The 20,104-nt window shown below is 35.5% G+C and overlaps 1 protein-coding gene across 2 annotated transcripts in view; it reads left to right on the top strand.

Moving 5' to 3' along the window:
• LOC128650410 (shootin-1) overlaps nt 1-19,806 on the top strand; it is a 138,303-nt gene extending 118,497 nt beyond the window's left edge. For both annotated transcript variants that reach the window (XM_053704331.1, XM_053704333.1), the window contains 5 exons: nt 2,282-2,343; nt 10,765-10,856; nt 14,124-14,186; nt 14,282-14,444; nt 19,352-19,806. In XM_053704331.1, coding sequence (XP_053560306.1) covers nt 2,282-2,343; nt 10,765-10,856; nt 14,124-14,186; nt 14,282-14,444; nt 19,352-19,488 — 517 coding nt within the window. In that variant the 3' untranslated portion in view covers nt 19,489-19,806. The remainder of the gene's footprint in view (nt 1-2,281; nt 2,344-10,764; nt 10,857-14,123; nt 14,187-14,281; nt 14,445-19,351) is intronic.
• Nucleotides 19,807-20,104: the final 298 nt, after the last annotated feature.

The following is a 20,104-nucleotide window of genomic DNA, read 5'->3' as shown; positions in this document are numbered from 1 at the left end:
GAAAACATAATAAATAATGGAACATTGTGGGCTCACTTAACTTCGCTAGACGGAAACTTTTTGTGTGTATCAGGTTGGGCTCGTATTACCAGTTGAAAGTAAAAAGTTTACATGCAAATGATAACTAGATGCGCACAAAAATTTGCAATTTGAATATCGCGACCAAATTAACGTATTCTCCCATAGACCTCAATGGAGCGCGAAAATTGCAACACAAAAAACTAACACCTACTATCCTGTAATAACTAACGCACAGTATCCTGGCCGCCTTTATTCAATTATGAATGTTTCACATTCAAATGTTCTTCACATAGAATAATATGTTATGTTTAATCTTAAATAAATATTTCTATATATATATATATATATCTGATGGTGTTTTGCACAAATATATATCTAATTATCTATACCAATATATAGGAATATATATTTTAAAATACTAAGACATATTCTGCTATGTGAAGAGCATTGGAATGTGAAATATTTACAGTAAATACATAGTTAAAACCATTATTACATATTAATATTGAAAAAAATGCTTTTTCATGTTTTCAAGTATTTGACAACAAAGGTCTCCAATGCACATATATATGCACATATGTACTGTGTATGTATATTTGTATATATGTATGTAAATATATATATAATGATATAAATACATCAGTTCACATACATATACACATAAATATATACATATTATGATATAAACACATATACACATAAATATATACATATTATGATATAAACACATATACACATAAATATATACATATAATGATATAAACACATATACACATAAATATATACATATTATGATATAAACACATATACACATAAATATATACATATAATGATATAAACACATATACACATAAATATATACATATAATGATATAAACACATATACACATAAATATATACATATAATGATATAAACACATACACACATAAATATATACATATAATGATATAAACACATATACACATAAATATATACATATAATGATATAAACACATATACACATAAATATATACATACATACACATATTTAGACGTCTATGTATTCACATATATGTTAAAGCCCTTTGCAACCATTTTTTACTCACCCTACACCATCTATCTTTGAGCCCTTATAATTGTTTAAATATTTTTTTTCAGATAGTGTTTATATGAGTGTAATTGTACTTTTACATATGTTTATGTTCTGTTTTATACAACTTGTTTTTCTTCCACTATCCTTTACACAAGTATTGTAGCGTTGCTAACGACGCGTGTAAAATTCTATTGCGCTCTAGCAAACACATTTACTTTCAACTCGTAATGCGTGTGCTATTTCCGGCATGCTAAAACCCAAGAAATACCACAAATACCACTCGAAATCTAGCCCTTTATGGGGAATTACATTCTGAGCATGGTCTTTTTGCACTATGTCCCTTTAAATTTACCTATTATTATTATTATTATTATTATTTTTGCATTATGTCCCTTTATAGTTGTCTATTAAAGGGAGATAAATATGGAAAAAGAAAATGCTCTAATGTATCTTAGTATTTTATTATTGCTCTGCTGTATGCATAAAACCATATTTTTAACCTCTTCAAAGTCACTTCTAGAACAGCAATGTATTACTGGGAGCTAGCTGACCACATAGAGTGATCCAATGACAAGAGGCATTTTTGTATAGCCACCACCATTTAGCTCCTGAGCCTACCTATGTAAGATTTTCAATAAAGGATACCAATAGAACAAAGTAAACAGAAGCAAATTGAACCATGAAGTTTAATTTATATATTTATTTTCATTTAAAGATATAATTTAATCCATTGAACATTTTTAGATTTTTTTCCCTACAATGCCTACTGTTATTATGTTTCTACATCTGTTTAATGCTTTCATTTCCTCTTCTTTAAAAGCTTTTAATATATTTTTTATAAATCGATTATCAGATTCCGAATAGTCCCCTAATACTTTAGAGCCTCAATAATTTATTCTAAGTAATTTGGAAATCCCTTTGTAGTATACGCTTTAACTTCATACTAGTCACTAACATAAATTACACACAATTTGTTAAATATGTTAATAAAAGAAATACCTTTAAAAATGTTTAAAACATGAAAGGAAAGTGCTGCTTTTTTCACCTCCCTTTTATTAAATTTGTATTATATCTTTTTTTTTTTCTTTTCAATTAAAATTTAAAGAAAAGGGCATGAAAAATGTATATATTTAATATACATAATATTGCAAGATGTCAAAAAAATCCATATTCTATTATTTTTACAGTTACATCACTTTAATCCAACAGAGAAAAGGAATAAAAAAATCTGATTGTAACAATGAGAAAAGTAAGTAGTAGATTGGTATAAATATTTTATTAAGCAAAATAAGGTAAAACTAACTAATTAATGAGCACAAGTATAATATTTTCAATTAAATAAACAAAAATATGTAACAAATTTGTTACCCAGTCACCCAGTGTGCATCAACATAAGTGTCTCTTAAAAAAAATAATATATACCTGTATATAGTAAATGTCAGAGTAGAAAATGTGTGAAGAGTGGAGATAATTGTATTTGTTTCCCTACAGGGGGTGTTGTAAACAATATGTTGGAAAGACTAAAAGAACCCTTAGGGATAGATACTAGAACATATAAGGGTAATCAAAATGTAAAACAGTAATTTACAACCATAGAGAGGCTTTGTAGGACTCATAACCTCATAGAGCGGAGCAAGAGCGGTGATCACCCTACCCGCACCACGAGGGAACAGAAGGTACCGGAGGGTGCTGAAAAAAACACCATCCATACAAGCCCTGATCTACTCATGCCCCTGGTAAATCACCACCAACACCCACTAAACAAGGTGGGTAACCAGCACTAGCAGACCTCGCATATCAGATCGCTAGGCCTAAAGTTAGGCCACAACTCCCGCTCCTCACAGCACTGTCCTTAAAGTGACACCGCTACAAGAAACCAATGATTAAAACACAATAGGATGTCTAAAAATGGACTGCTCTAAAAGAATCCTCTAACACTTTTATTGCCAAGGAAAGAACTGGTAAGCCAGCACATAACAGTCCCGCTATATCGCCTCAGGGACAAGTAATATAAGATTCATGGAAAGAAGGCTGGACAGTTCATATTAAAATCCAAAAAGCTTTATTTGTATCCTTAAAAACGTGGAAGGAAAACAAGTGCAATAGGGTAAGCGTAGCACCACCTGGCTTACGTGTTTCGGCTTACGCCGTAATCATAGCCAATAGTGCTAGGATCAACCTGTCTCATTTTAAAATATTAAGAAGCAACCGTATAGGTTGCTGCTAATTCGATACGCTGTTCTCAATTATTTCATTAAGGTACCATGGTTACGTGTAACAACAACAGAAGTGGACTGGATAATAAACAGAAAACTAGTAAAACACATGAAATACAGTTGAACAATGTTAAATATACCCAAAGTTCATAGTCCTATACATACATAGGATAATAATTATTACATATTGAACAATATATATTATCCAATACTAGACATTAGATTGTATAGTAATTAAAACCTGAATTCAGAATATCATTGGTATATATACTGTATGTTCACAGGTTAAAAGATAAAATAGTTATCTAGCAAAAAACAGATGCATATAATAATCCAGAAAGCACAAAACGATTATACCAGATAGTTAATATGAAAATATATACAATCTTAAACATCCTATGCTAATTCCTGGAATCAAGTACATCTGAAAAGTACAAAAACAAGGCAGTGTATAATACAAATAAATACATATACTTAATCCATATATATATATATATATATATATATATATATATATATATATATATATATATATATAAAAATATATATATATATATATATATATATATATATATATATATATATATACTATTACCATTTTTGAATTTTTTAATTGGATCCACAAACTGAGCACCGCATAAATAAAGGAAATATATCTACTCCTAATAATTTATATGGTCATATTTTGAATTAAGACCTTCGGGTATGTAAATGCCCAGTTTGAAGATCCAATACATCTCTCTTTTAGCCATAATCTGATCCAAATTACCTCCTCATTTCAGAGCTTTTATTTTTTCTATTGCACACCACCTGAATGAATGCATATTGCTACCATGTTTAGTAGCAAAATGTTGCACAAGTGGAGTGGAGGATTTGCCCCTAGAAATAGTAGACAAATGTTCCCGTATACGGGAATTGGCGTCCCTACTCGTGAGTCCCACATATTGTAAATCACAAATAGTGCATTCAATGAGGTAAATCACGTAAGAAAATGTGCAATTAAGACATGATTGTATTACAAAGCTTTCTCCAGTTGTGGAGGATATAAAGGTGTTAGTAATATAGACATTTATACATCCCCACATGTGTAAGCAAGGAACTTACAGTAGGTGATATGGACTTGAGTTGTGTGGGAGATAGAATGGAACCAAGAGTGCAACAATTCTTTTAAGAGCATCTAATTCCTTTTCCCATGGACACTTAAAATAACCACCCAAAATGCAAAGGGCCTAAAATCCCCCACAAAACGTTCAATCACGCTTAACTGGTTTCATAAACAAAAAAGTGAAATTATCTTCCTACAAGAGACTCACTTTCTCAAAGACTCAGAACCCAAACTTACCTCTGCACATTATCCAGTGGGCTTCTTCAATTCACACTATAAAAATGAGGTGGGCATCTTATTACGTAAGTCAGACGGTCGATATGTAATCTTGGTTGGACTCTAATATAACAAGCTAGTTACTTTAGCAAACGTGACTTACGTAATAAGATGCCACCTCATTTTTATTGTGTGAATTGAAGAAGCCCACTGGATAATGTGCAGAGGTAAGTTTGGGTTCTGAGTCTTTGAGACTCAGAACCCAAACTTACCTATACAGGTCAGGCACGCTTTTTTAAACGTTTCATCTGGGAGCTGCTGGGCGTATCAAAGGGCATTACAATATTAGCCGGTGACTTCAACATCGCCCTAAACCCTATACTTGATTGCTCACAAGCAAAATGTTAACATCCCCTAAGCTCTCCAACAAATATATCCCAATACCTTTGCTCCGATGCCCTCAATGATATCTGGAGGCTTCAACACCCATCACAAAAAACACACACCTTTTTCTCCAATCTTCGACACCTACTCCAGACTTGACTACATATGTGTAGACCAAATAGGACTCACTTTGACTCATAATTCGTACATTGAACCAACACCGTGGTCAGATCACTCCATGGTGTCTCTAATTATGGAATGGCCAGAAAGACCGATAACAGATTTCACTTGGAAATTGGACAATACCCTTCAACCAACTATAGTAAACAAAATGCAACTGTCCTTACAGGACTACTTTCTACATAATAAAACACCACAATTCTCCCCAAACATGATATGGGAAGCCCACAAAGCAGTTATTAGGGGTGAATTCATTAAGCAAAAAGCTAAGTCCTAACTAAGTCCTATAACAGGGAATACACTCACTTATTGAGTGCACTTCATCACACATAACATGCCCATATGAAAAACCCCACCAACACCAACTGCGCTGAAGCACTTAGAGCAGCCAGGCAAGAAATGAATAACCTCTTAAACAAAGAAGCTCAAAGAAAAGCCTTCTATCTTAAAAAATGGTATTTCATAGAGGGAAATAGAGCTGGCACCCTTTTAGCTAGATCCCTAAAAATGAAGACCCTTGCTAACTTCATTCAATCAATTAAAACACAAGAAGGTGTTGAAACTTCATACTGTAAAAGAATAGTTAACACATTTAGCTCATATTACAACACATTATATAATATCCAACCTAATGAACACTCTTCTGACATGGCTCTGATAGACCATTACCTAGAAGATTCACATTTTCCAATATTATCTAAAGATTTATCTGACTCCTTAGAGGACCCTAGAGAGACCCAAGAGATCCCTCTACAAAAAAAGCACAGGACCCGACAGCCTGACAAACATTTATTACAAACAATTTAAACAAACCCTGATCCCTCATTTAGTGAACATTTTTAACCACCTAGACAATCAACTCTCCACACCATTACTTGTGGCCCATATCTCAGTAATCCCCAAGCGAGGGAAACCAGCAACAGACCATGGTAGCTATCGTCCAATTTCACTACTCAATAGTGACTTTACAATTTACGCGAATGTCCTAGCTAGAAGAATTAACTCAGTACTATCCTCCCTTATACACGTAGACCAAGCAGGTTTTGTCCCCCTCAGAGAGGCCATGGAGCATGCAACAACACACAAAATTCCATCTGCCCTGGTCTCAACCGATGCAGAGAAGGCCTTTGATCGGTTAAACTGGACTTTTCTCAAAAAAACACTATACCATTTTGGATTCGGTGAAACCATGATAAAGAGAATCTTCCATTTATACAATAGACCTTCAGCCAAAGTAAGGGTTAATGGAGTATTGTCCCATAGCTTCCAAATCTCAAATGGCACCAGGCAGGGATGCCCTCTTTCTCATACTGACCATGGAGGCCCTAGCTACACATATAAGGCAGAACCCAACTATTAAAGGGATTGTAGTAGATCCAAATGAATACAAAGTTGATTTGTTCGCAGACGATGTTCTAATCACATTAGCCTTCCAATCAACCTCCCTACCAGCACTAATAAAGGAATTTGAAACCTTTGGCAGACTATCAAACTTTCTAATTAACCAACAAAAGTCTGAGATAATGAATGTTTCTCTATCACAGAAGGAATTAACTTCCCTTATAACAGTTTTTCCATACAAACCACAAACAAACTACCTAAAATATTTGGGAGTGCTGTTGTCCCCCTGTATATCACAGCTATTCGATTTAAACTATAAACCTCTCTTACACTCAACACAACAAACTCTTCTTACGTGGCAAGATAAACCACTTTCATGGTGGGGCAGATTTCAAGCAACTAAAATGACAATCTTGCCTAGAATTCTATACATTCCTCAAACTATCCCAATAACCCTTCCTAGGACATACAGGGAGTGCAGAATTATTAGGCAAGTTGTATTTTTGAGGATTAATTTTATTATTGAACAACCATGTTCTCAATGAACCCAAAAAACTCATTAATATCAAAGCTGAATATTTTTTAAAGTAGTTTTTAGTTTGTTTTTAGTTTTAGCTATTTTAGGGGGATATCTGTGTGTGCAGGTGACTATTACTGTGCATAATTATTAGGCAACTTAACAAAAAACAAATATATACCCATTTCAATTATTTATTTTTACCAGTGAAACCAATATAACATCTCAACATTCACAAATATACATTTCTTAAATTCAAAAACAAAACAAAAACAAATCAGTGACCAATATAGCCACCTTTCTTTGCAAGGACACTCAAAAGCCTGCCATCCATGGATTCTGTCAGTGTTTTGATCTGTTCACCATCAACATTGCGTGCAGCAGCAACCACAGCCTCCCAGACACTGTTCACAGAGGTGTACTGTTTTCCCTCCTTGTAAATCTCACATTTGATGATGGACCACAGGTTCTCAATGGGGTTCAGATCAGGTGAACAAGGAGGCCATTTCATTAGATTTTCTTCTTTTATATCCTTTCTTGCCAGCCACGCTGTGGAGTACTTGGACGCGTGTGATGGAGCATTGTCCTGCATGAAAATCATGTTTTTCTTGAAGGATGCAGACTTCTTCCTGTACCACTGCTTGAAGAAGGTGTCTTCCAGAAACTGGCAGTAGGACTGGGAGTTGAGCTTGACTCCATCCTCAACCCGAAAAGGCCCCACAAGCTCATCTTTGATGATACCAGCCCAAACCAGTACTCCACCTCCACCTTGCTGGCGTCTGAGTCGGACTGGAGCTCTCTGCCCTTTACCAATCCAGCCACGGGCCCATCCATCTGGCCCATCAAGACTCACTCTAATTTCATCAGTCCATAAAACCTTAGAAAAATCAGTCTTGAGATATTTCTTGGCCCAGTCTTGACGTTTCAGCTTGTGTGTCTTGTTCAGTGGTGGTCGTCTTTCAGCCTTTCTTACCTTGGCCATGTCTCTGAGTATTGCACACCTTGTGCTTTTGGGCACTCCAGTGATGTTGCAGCTCTGAAATATGGCCAAACTGGTGGCAAGTGGCATCTTGGCAGCTGCACGCTTGACTTTTCTCAGTTCATGGGCAGTTATTTTGCGCCTTGGTTTTTCCACACGCTTCTTGCGACCCTGTTGACTATTTTGAATGAAACGCTTGATTGTTCGATGATCACGCTTCAGAAGCTTTGCAATTTTAAGAGTGCTGCATCCCTCTGCAAGATATCTCACTATTTTTGAATTTTCTGAGCCTGTCAAGTCCTTCTTTTGACCCATTTTGCCAAAGGAAAGGAAGTTGCCTAATAATTATGCACACCTGATATAGGGTGTTGATGTCATTAGACCACACCCCTTCTCATTACAGAGATGCACATCACCTAATATGCTTAATTGGTAGTAGGCTTTCGAGCCTATACAGCTTGGAGTAAGACAACATGCATAAAGAGGATGATGTGGTCAAAATACTCATTTGCCTAATAATTCTGCACTCACTGTATATCCAGCCGCTCCAACAATGCCTTAACTTTTTTTATCTGGTAACGTATATGACCTAGAATCAATATAGCTACCATGTATAGATCAACAAGAGAAGGGGGCCTAGGAGTCCCTAAATTGAGGCATACTACAAGTCAATAGTACTTCAATGCATACATGATTGGCACACAAAAGCAGAAGCAAAATCCTGGGTTTAATTAGACTCTCAGATCTTGAGATCACCTTCCCCAGGCTCCTTATGTCGGACCCCAGAAAAACACAGGCCCTTATCATGCCATAAATCACCTTTATACAGACATATCTTTAACACGTGGGACCACCTGATAGAACAGACTGTTGGAATCTCCACTAAAACCTCCCCATTGACACCAATCTCTCCAAATATAGCATTTATAGGGGGATACAAACCCATGGGCAAAATAGGTGAAATTCTAGAGACCCCTGAATCTGTCCCTTTCCTTTCCCTTTAAGATCAAGGGAATCTGAAGCCACAAAATAGTCTACAGAATGCTTTAAACTGTGCTTTTACTTCACGGCTCAATTACTCTCAGATTCATAATTTTTTGCACAACACAAATTTCAAACCTGATTTAACCAGGCCACTCACACCTACGAACAATTTTGCATCACACCTGCTCCACACAAGGGCTCCCTTTCTATCTCTAAGTAAATTTTAGACTCTGCAACCTCTACACCCACCCCCACACACGCTACACAATGGCATAAAGAACTCCAAAGCACATTGGAGGCCCAAGAATGGAAACAAATTTATATTAACACCCGCAGATCTTCGACATCAACGTGTATACTTGAGTTAAACTTCAAAATACTCCTCAGATGGTACCTAACCCCAGCTAGATTAAACAAAATGTATCCTTCATTATCTCCATTGTGTTGGAGAGGATGTAATATGAAAGGCACCATGCTACACATGTGGTGGACATGCCATTGAATAACCCCCTTCTGGAGTAAAGTAGAACACATATTTAAATCATTTTTAGGTTCAGATTTCGCACTAACACCAGTAATAGCTTTACTGAACAAGAGCCCTCCTAGCAGGTGTAGAATCCGAAACACTTTACTACAGATGGGACTAAACAGCGCTAGACTATTAATTACCCTACACTGGAAGTCCCTACAAATACCTACTCAGACAATGTGAATACAAAAGCTGAACAGCATCCTACCCTTATAACAATATGGTTTTTACAGAACAAACAGACTTTCTTTATATGCAGACATTAACTTTTACTGGGAATCCTTATCTAATAGCCCTACTCTAACTTCTGACTGAAACACATCCTCACACAACCACCCACTCCCCAATAGAAGACCCATGAAACACAAACTCTCAAATAGTTACTAACTCAAATCAGACATACTGATATCCCCATTCTAGATGATTGAACTTGTAATTCGTTTGTTTGTTAATTTGGTTTCTCTATTGTTCTATTTCTCCACCCGTTCTTCACCACGTTTTCAATTATTTGTTGGATCCATATATGCTAATTCTTAGAAAATGTTTAGTGAATGTATAATGGTCATTAGACCGAAAAATACAAGCTACTGTAACCAATTATGCAATGTATCACAGTGACATGTCTTACACCTTGTATATAGAAAAACTCAATAAAAAATGTTTTTGGTGAAACGCCCCATCATTTTCTGTAAAGCAAGATGGGTATAAGCTGGGAACCAGCATACACCCCTTGCTCTCACACAACCAAACACAAAACAGCAGAACTTGTTAACCACCCCAGTCAGTTAGGAAGCAGCACTCTTACAAACAACGTTATTTAACACGTGGTGACAGGATCACATGATCATACCTTCACGTCAAGGGCTCCCTGGTAGCATTTGCAGTTTTATAAATGGTTATACAAACTGGTAATGCAAGGCCCTGTTCCTTAAAGAGCTTACAATCTAATTTATGTATATGGTGTCCTTATAACTAAAAAATTAACCATATGAGGTTCTCTGCTACTTACCTGCATGATTATATAGGGGAATTTGAGTTTTATTATTATGATGATGATGATGATAATGATGATTATCTGGATAATCTAGTTTTTTATGGCTTATTACAAAGCAATGCCTCTGGTTATAATCTTATGATATCGCACCCCAGGGAACATAGGAGTTCCTAAGCAGATGAGTCAATAAACCATTATTAAATAAAGGGACTATTTTACTTGCAGAATGTAATGATGTTTCCACTGAAGCAGTAAAGGAAATGATGGAGAGGATAAAGAATGGGATTGTCCTGAGACCAGCTCGAAAGGATGGACAGGTTTGTCTATATCATAAAGTCAGTGCGTCCATATCTTGCATCCAGCTCTTGGTCTATAAATTTATAGACTATCAGCTAGATTACAAGTTTTGCATTATGAGTTAAAAAGAATCGTTATGCTTCATAACGCTGCTTTTTCCCTAACGCTGCTATTACAAGTCTTGTAGGTATAGGTGTACCGCACACCTTTTTGGTCATCACGCATTGTCAGTACCGCACTTTTTAAAAAGTCCTTTTTCAATGGGACTCCCATAACGCCGGTATTACGAATTTGCCAGGGAGGCCAAAAAGTGAGCGGTACACTCTATAACCACAAGATCCGTACTGCCATCTAAAGTCAGTAGTTATGAGTTTTACGTTACAAAGCTGTAGCATAAAACTCATAACTAAAGTGTTAAAAAGTACACTAAACACCCATAAACTACCTATTAATACCTAAACCGAGGCCTCCCGCATTGCAAACACTATAATAAATGTATTAACCCCTAATCTGCCGCTCCGGACATCGCCGCCACTAAATAAAATTATTAACCCCTATTCCGCCGCTCTCCGTCATTGTTGCTACTATAATAAACCTATTAACCCTTAAACTGCCGCCCTCCCGCATCGCAAGCACTATTTAAAGATTATTAACCCCTAATCTGCCGTCCGCCCACACCGCCGCTATAATAAACCTATTAACCACTAAAACGTAAGCCCCCACAATGAAATATACTAAAATAAATTATTAACCCCTAAACCTCTGACCTCCCACATCACTAAATCTACATAAATATATTGACCCCTAACCCTAACGTCACCCTAAGCCTAACACCCCCTAACAAATATAATTAAAATAAATCTAAATAAACCTTACAATTATCAACTAAATAATTCCTATTTAAAACTAAATACATACTTACCTTTAAAATAAAACCTAAGCTATCTACAATAAAACTAATAGTTATATTGTAGCTAGCTTAGGTTTTATTTTTATTTCACAGGTAAGTTTGTATTTATATTAACTAGGTAGACTAGTTAGTAAATAGTTATTAACTATTTAATAACTACTTAGCTAAAATAAATACAAAGTTACCTGTAAAATAAAAATAACCTGCCTTACACTAAAAACTAACATTACAATAAAATAAAATTAATTAAATTATTAAAATACAATTTTCTAAATTACAAAAAAAATAAACACTAAACTACAAAAAATAAAAAACAAAATTATCAAAAATATAAACGAATTACTCCTAATCTAATAGCCCTATCAAAATAACCCCCCCCCCAAAATAAAAAAAACTCTAGCCTACACTAAACTGCCAATGACCCTTAAAAGGGCCTTTTGTGGTGCATTGCCCCAAAGAAATCAGCTCTTTTACCTGTAAAAAAAATACAAACACCCCCCAACAGTAAAACCCACCACCCAACCAACCAACCCCCACAAATAAAAAAACTATCTAAATAAACCTAAGCTAAACATTGCCCTGAAAAGGGCATTTGGATGGGCATTGCCCTTAAAAGAGCATTTAGCTATTTTACATTGCCCAAACCCTTAGCTAAAAGAAAAACCCACCCAATAAACCCTTAAAAAAAACTAACACTAACCCCTGACAATCCACTTACAGTTATCGAAGTCCGGACATCCATCCTCATCCAGCCAGCGAAGTCATCATCCAGACGGCAAGAAGTCTTCATTCGGGCGGCTTCTTCCATCTTCATCCAGCCGGCAAAGTCCTCATTCAGACGGCAAGAAGTCTCCATTCAGACGGCATCTTCTATCTCCATCCAGACGGCATCTTCTATCTTTATCCATCCAGCACGGAGCGGTTCCATGTTCAAGACATCCGGCGCGGAGCATCCTCTTCTTACGATCGTCGCTGGAAAATTAAGTTTCACTTTAAGTGACGTCATCCAAGATGGCGTCCCTTACATTCCTATTGGCTGAAAGATTTTCTATCAGCCAATAGGAATTAAAGGGGAAAAAATCCTATTGGCTGTTGCAATCAGCCAATAGAATGAGAGCTCAATCCTATTGGCTGATTGGATCAGCCAATAGGATGAAAGCTCAATCCTATTGGCTGATTACAACAGCCAATAGGATTTTTTTCCCCTTTAATTCCTATTGGCTGATAGAAATGGATGAAGATAGAAGATGCCGTCTGGATGAAGACTTCTTGCCGTCTTGATGAGGACTTTGCCGGCTGGATGAAGATGGAAGAGGCCTCCCGGATGAAGACTTCTTGCCGCCTGGATGATGACTTCGCCGGCTGGATGAGGATGGATGTCCGGACTTCGATAACTGTAAGTGGATCGTCCGGGGTTAGTTTTAGCTTTTTTTAAGGGTTTATTGGGTGAGTTTTTCGTTTAGCTTAGGGTTTGGGCAATGTAAAAGAGCTAAATGTGCTTTTAAGGGCAATGCCCATACAAATGCCCTATTCAGGGCAATGGTTAGCTTAGGTTTATTGAGATAGGTTTTATTTGGGGGGGTTGGTTGGTTGGGTGGTGGGTTTTACTGTTGGGGGGTGTTTGTATTTTTATTTTTTTTACAGGTAAAAGAGCTGATTTCTTTGGGGCAATGCCCCACAAAAAGCCCTTTTAAGGGCCATTGGCAATTTAGTGTAGGCTAGGGTTTTTTTGTTTTATTTGGGGGGGGGGCTTTTTATTTTGATAGGGCTATTAAAATAGGGTAATTCGTTTTTATTTTTGATAATTTCGTTTTTTATTTTTTGTAATTTAGTGTTTATTATTTTTGTAATTTAGAAAATTGTATTTTAATAATTCAATTAATTTTATTTTATTGTAATGTTAGTTTTTAGTGTAAGGCAGGTTAGGTTTTATTTTACAGGTAACTTTGTATTTATTTTAGCTAGGTAGTTATTAAATAGTTAATAACTATTTTCTAAATAGTCTACCTAGTTAAAATAAATACAAACTTAGCTGTGAAAAAAAGAGAAGATTGTGACTTACAGGCAGGGAATAATATTCATTCTTGATTAAAAAAATAAAAAATTTTAATTTATAAAAAAAAATTGATTTCAGATTAAGTTTGCATTTTGGAATTCCAGATTTGGGTATTTGTACCTGTAATTTTAAAATGTTCTCATAAAATATGTATTTCATATGCTTCTTTGCCTCAGTTAGCTTTGGTCGATAGATGTTGATATATCTGTTTTGATTAATCAACAGAGATTACTTATGTGTTACTGATTTAGTTTTTAGTGTTAGTCTAAATCATTCTGTGAGTCTTACTGTTCTCAATAAATCTTTTTGTTTGTTTCTCAGCATCATTCTTCAGTTGCCTGTAAACGTAAGAGTGTCATTAATGAGCTGCAAGGACTTTTGGTTGTAAGTGTCCCGTAATATTTTCCTGACATTAACCTTGCTAAGTGGTGTTAGTTGAAGATGAGCTCCAGGTGACTTTCCTTCCCATTTCATTTCAGGATACCGTAAAAAAGCCAACCCGGAAGATAAGCTATCGAAGAATTAGCCGAAAAATAAATGTCAACGAATTGGACGGTGTACTCAGTAGACGCCGTAGGATAGTAGATATTTCTATTCAGTCAGACATTAGTTCCGAGAAGTCTAAAGAGAAGCAAGACAATGGTGTGAATGTAGATTTATGTCTTCTATAAAAACTGTACCAGTGATAAAGGATGTATACGGGGTGGTAAAATATCACTGTTGTCTGCTAGACTGTGGAACAATGGCTACTAGTCAGTAGAGAAGAGCTATTAGTCTACTCAATGTTAAAAAGAAAAAGTCTAACATTCAATCTTTACAATGGTATAACAAAATACATAACATAAAAAATATATACATTAAAAGGGCATAAAAGTCATATATGAAATGCACAACTAGAAGGATTTTTGTAATACACATATTTCCAAAACAATGCTTCTACAAGAGCCACATGTTACATTTAGATGTATTAGAGTCTGGCTCATTTCCAGTAAACCAGGTTCCGTTATGGTATTCTAAGTTTTCACTATTGGTGCTGCCATGTTGTTTATGACAGTGTGTGGTTATTTGCCGGTTATTCACATCTTTTCATATGAAAGACGCTTTGTGCACAAACTTGCATCATTGTTTCATGTTGCTTGAGCATCATCACTGCTCTATCTAAATGACACAGTTACTCAATCTCTGTTAGAGATTCCTGGGTGCATTTTCCTTGTAGGATTACTGTTATTGATCCTGTACTAACCCTGCTTGTGTACCTGACCTGCTTGTTGATTTTGATTCTGTCTTATTCCCCTTTGTTGCCAACTCTGCATGTCTGACCTGCCTCTGCATTGCATTCTGAACTGCTCTACAGATATTGACCCTATACCTGAACCTGACCCTACAACTGCCTTGTCCTATAGTATAGATATATTGGATCTGCATTGCATTCTGAACTGCTCTACAGATATTGACCCTATACCTGAACCTGACCCTACAACTGTCTTGTCCTATAGTATAGATATATTGGATCTGCATTGCATTCTGAACTGCTCTACAGATATTGACCCTATACCTGAACCTGAACCTACAACTGCCTTGTCCTATAGTATAGATATATTGGATCTGCATTGCATTCTGAACTGCTCTACAGATATTGACCCTATACCTGAACCTGAACCTACAACTGCCTTGTCCTATAGTATAGATATATTGGATCTGCATTGCATTCTGAACTGCTCTACAGATATTGACCCTATACCTGAACCTGAACCTGACCCTACAACTGTCTTGTCCTATAGTATAGATATATTGGATCTGCATTGCATTCTGAACTGCTCTATAGATATTGACCCCATACCTGAACCTGACCCTACAACTGTCTTGTCTATAGTATAGATATATTGGATCTGCATTGCATTCTGAACTGCTCTACAGATATTGATCCTATACCTGAACCTACAACTGTCTTGTCCTATAGTATAGATATATTGGATCTGCATTGTATTCTGAACTGCTCTACATATATTGACCTTATACATGAACCTGACCCTGACCCTACCACTGTCTTGTCCTATAGTATAGATATATTGGATCTGCATTGCATTCTGAACTGCTCTACAGATATTGATCCTATACCTGAACCTACAACTGTCTTGTCCTATAGTATAGATATATTGGACTGTTCTTCATATAGCATCTTGGCCAGGTTGAGCAGCCTCTGACATTTCCCTTCAGGTATGCTAAACTACTAACTACTAATAAGTTATTCCTGTTACCAATGATACACTGCCAGTGGCTCATGTGCTGAGGTACATCCAGGGCTCCGATTGGTCTATTCTATCCCTCCATAGTACTTGGGTCCACTTTTGGACTGCATCAAGCAGTAACCTTAATGCTCCAAGTGCCAATGAAGTCATGTGATATATAACTAGTGGCACGCAAACCATGAGTGGGAGATGAATGTGCATGCACGAGGTATAGAGACATAATAGCAGCTAGTTGCAGGCATTTTAAAAAGTATAACTCTAGCTGTCATAATGTAAGTATATTCCAAAAATTCTTCTAACTGTACTTAAAAAATACACTACCAATAGCAATTAAGTCTACATTTTAAGTCTAGGGTGTAATATGAGAAGAAAAACTGACAACTAGAAAAAAAGTGAATTGGAACTGAAGAAAGAGACACACACACATAATGCAATGATAATTCAATTTAATTTAAAGGACACACACACATAATGCAATGATAATTCAATTTAATTTAAAGGGACACACACACATAATGCAATGATAATTCAATTTAATTTAAAGGGACACACACATAATGCAATGATAATTCAATTTAATTTAAAGGACACACACACATAATGCAATGATAATTCAATTTAATTTAAAGGACACACACATAATGCAATGATAATTCAATTTAATTTAAAGGGACACACACACATAATGCAATGATAATTCAATTTAATTTAAAGGGACACACACACACATAATGCAATGATAATTCAATTTAATTTAAAGGGACACACACACATAATGCAATGATAATTCAATTTAATTTACTTTAAGGGACACACAAGTCAAAATTAAACTTTCATGATTCAGAAAGAGCACACAATTTAAGAATCCTCTCAGTTTACTTCCCTTACCAAATTTTGCACAGTCTTTTTATATACACACTTTGCATGTGCACAAGCTCACAGGGTATACTGTACGTATACTGGTGTATGATTGGTTGATGTCTGTCACATGATATAGGGGGCTTGCAAATGAGAGAAAAACTTAATTTGTCAGAATTTTTTTTGACTGTTTTTATGAAATTCATTGTCATTTTGTTATGCACTTTTACTGTATTTAGCGGTCCTTTAAATAAGATTTAAATAAATGAATTGTAAGTTAAATGAAAACAATGGCTATATGTTAGGCTGTTCAATATCATAACAAGATGTTAGTCTAAACCTATGTAAGTAACTGCCGACGGCGCCCCTTATCTATCAAACAGTTCAGGATACAGTTCATATAGTGCACTGGAGGTAAAAGGGGCGTGAAACCCAAATGTTTTCTTTTATTATTCACACAAAGCAAACAGTTTTAAACAACTTGGAAGGTTATTTAAATGATATACTCTATCTGAATTATAACAGAATGTTTGTTTTCATGTCCCTTTAACAATGACATTTTAGATATTTTTATTATGTTTTAGAATGTTGTACAACAGCAAATAACAAATCAGTAAAATGTGATATACAGGCACAACATCTGTTACAACATAAAAAGTCTACTAATGCAACAATAATCACCAAATATAAATCTATGCCCAGAGCCTTAAGATGATAACAAGTCTATATAGCTTCTGGTGCCAAATAAAAAGAAAATAAGGAACAGTCCATTATCAGGTTTACGTGTACATAACTGCCAGTTAAATCTGCCCCATGTTTTAATTGTGGTGGATTGCAGGGCATTAAAATAAAGGCCTTATCTATTGATTACAATTCGGCATTGTGTCAGTCTGGGTGAAATACTGGGGACAGCAGCCACAGAGGTCAAGAAGATGGGTTTAAAGGGACATTAAACATTAAATAAATACTAGATAGAATGATGCATTCAAAGAAAAGATTAGTCTGAGAATAACATGTAGATGTATGTTTGATAGCTGTTTAAGTTTTAGTGTCTATAAAACAATGGGAGCTGCCATGTTGTAACTTAGGTTGCCTTTTCTGCTGTGGCCAATTAGGGACAGTTATAAATAGGACACTAGAGTGTTCAGCCATTGGCTGTGTGGAATATAACAGTATTCTGCACTTCCATTTCTAACAGGAATTGAAAAACTCACAATTTTAGAATGGAATTACATGAAAAGGGGGCAAAATAAATCATACAAGTATATTGCAGAGGTGTTTTTTTATATATACAATTTATCATTTTATATTACCATCTTAAAGTGTTTAATGTCCTTTTAAGTAAACTTAAGGAGCAAAATGGGGTGAGATAAAGAGGAGACAATAAAAGGAAGGGAAAGAGACAAAGAGAGATTCAAAGGGGCTCTCCTGTTCCCCTCATTGGCCAAACCTCCCCTCCTGGATATTGAGAAAGTGCAACACACAATGATGTGGATTTGCAGATATCTTTTTGTGTTGCATTTTCACTCAGCTGAATGCCGCTATGTGCAGTCATATTCAGCAATCGCTTAGCAAACAAATGCCAAATTCAAATTTTTGCCGATTCTTAGATATTAGACTCCATTTTTATGTTCTTCTTATAAATGCAAATGCATTCTCATTTAGCAAACACCACAATTCTTGAGAATTTTTAACAATTACTTTTTAGTTAAAACTATTTTTAGAAACATAAAGGAAAAAACAAAACAAAACATATCTCTTACACCTGGCCTGAGTGTGTTTGGATTAGTTAAAGGGACACTGAACCCAATTTTTTTCTTTCATGATTCAGATAGAGCATGCAAATTTAAGCAACTTTCTAATTTACTCCCATTATAAATTCTTCTTCGTTCTCTTGCTTTCTTTATTTGAAAAAGCAGGCATCTAAACTATTTTTTGGTTCAGGACCATGGAAAGCACTTGTTTATTGGTGGATGAATTTATCCACCAATCAGCAAGAACGACACAGTGTGTTCACTAAAAATGGGCCGGCATCTAAACTTACATTCTTGCATTTCAAATAAAGATACCAAGAGAATGAAGAAAATTTGATAATAGGAGTAAATTAGAAAGTTGCTTAAAATTGCTGCACTATATGAATCACAAAAAAGAAAATTGGGTTCAGTGTCCCTTTAAATATCAAGTGAATGTTGCTAGGTCACACAATACATTAAGCTAGCTCACCTTTTTCTTTTCGGTTACGTGTAAAAGGAGATACCAGTCTCAATAGGAATAACCCTGAAAGTAGATGGTAACACCCCTTTAGCTGTTACTGATTAGTATTAATATGTTTTTGCTATGTACATTTGTGTTAGGAATTTGCTAGTTGTAGTATATACTGATCATAAAAAGGGTATAATATAGTTTTCTGCAATTTGACTAAACTTTTTTGTTTTCTTGCAGGTTCATTAAAAACCACAGTGGTTCAAGGGGCTATAGAGAGCAGTCCTGTTTTTGTGGCAAACATGAGACAGAAAACTTCTGACCTTCAGCAGAGCAGTAGAAAGGTTACTGAAAGCAATATCATGTCATGGCAGTAGTGCACAGCGTGTCTTAGATGTATTAACGAGTTTTCATTCCAATCGTTGCATTTTGAAAGTTTTTCACAGATAGACAGCACTAGTTGATGTGTGCTATATTGATAACATTGTGCTTATGCCTGTGAAATAACTTATGAGTCAGCATTGATTGGCTAAAATACAAGTTTGTCAAAAGAACTGAGATAAGAGAGCAGTCTGCAGAAGCTTAGATACAAGGCAATGACAGATATAAAAAAGTATATTAATATAACCGTGTTGGTTATGTAAAACTGGGGAATGGGTAATAAAGGAATTATCTTTCATTTTAAACAATAACAATTCTGGAGAAGACTGTCCCTTTAAAGTATTGTTGTGCCCTTCTGTTTTCTTAGTATTTTGTACAGATTTCTTCCAAGATATACCCCGCCTGCACCTACGTGTTTGTATTACAGAAATTGTTATTTTTCAATCCAGTTTCTACAGATCAGTAATTGTACCCACTTTATAGAACTCATTAAAGGGACACTGAACCAAATTTTTTGAGCAAGAACTTTTTAACCAACTTTGTAATTTACTCCTATTATCTATTTTTCTTCGTTCTCTTGCTATCTTTATTTTAAAAGCAGGAATGTAAATC

This window comes from Bombina bombina, chromosome 2 (genome assembly GCF_027579735.1).
Source record: "Bombina bombina isolate aBomBom1 chromosome 2, aBomBom1.pri, whole genome shotgun sequence".
Taxonomy (NCBI): Eukaryota; Metazoa; Chordata; class Amphibia; order Anura; family Bombinatoridae; genus Bombina; species Bombina bombina.
The sequence above is the reverse complement of the archived record's forward strand: the minus strand, read 5'-3'. Positions and strand labels throughout refer to the sequence as shown.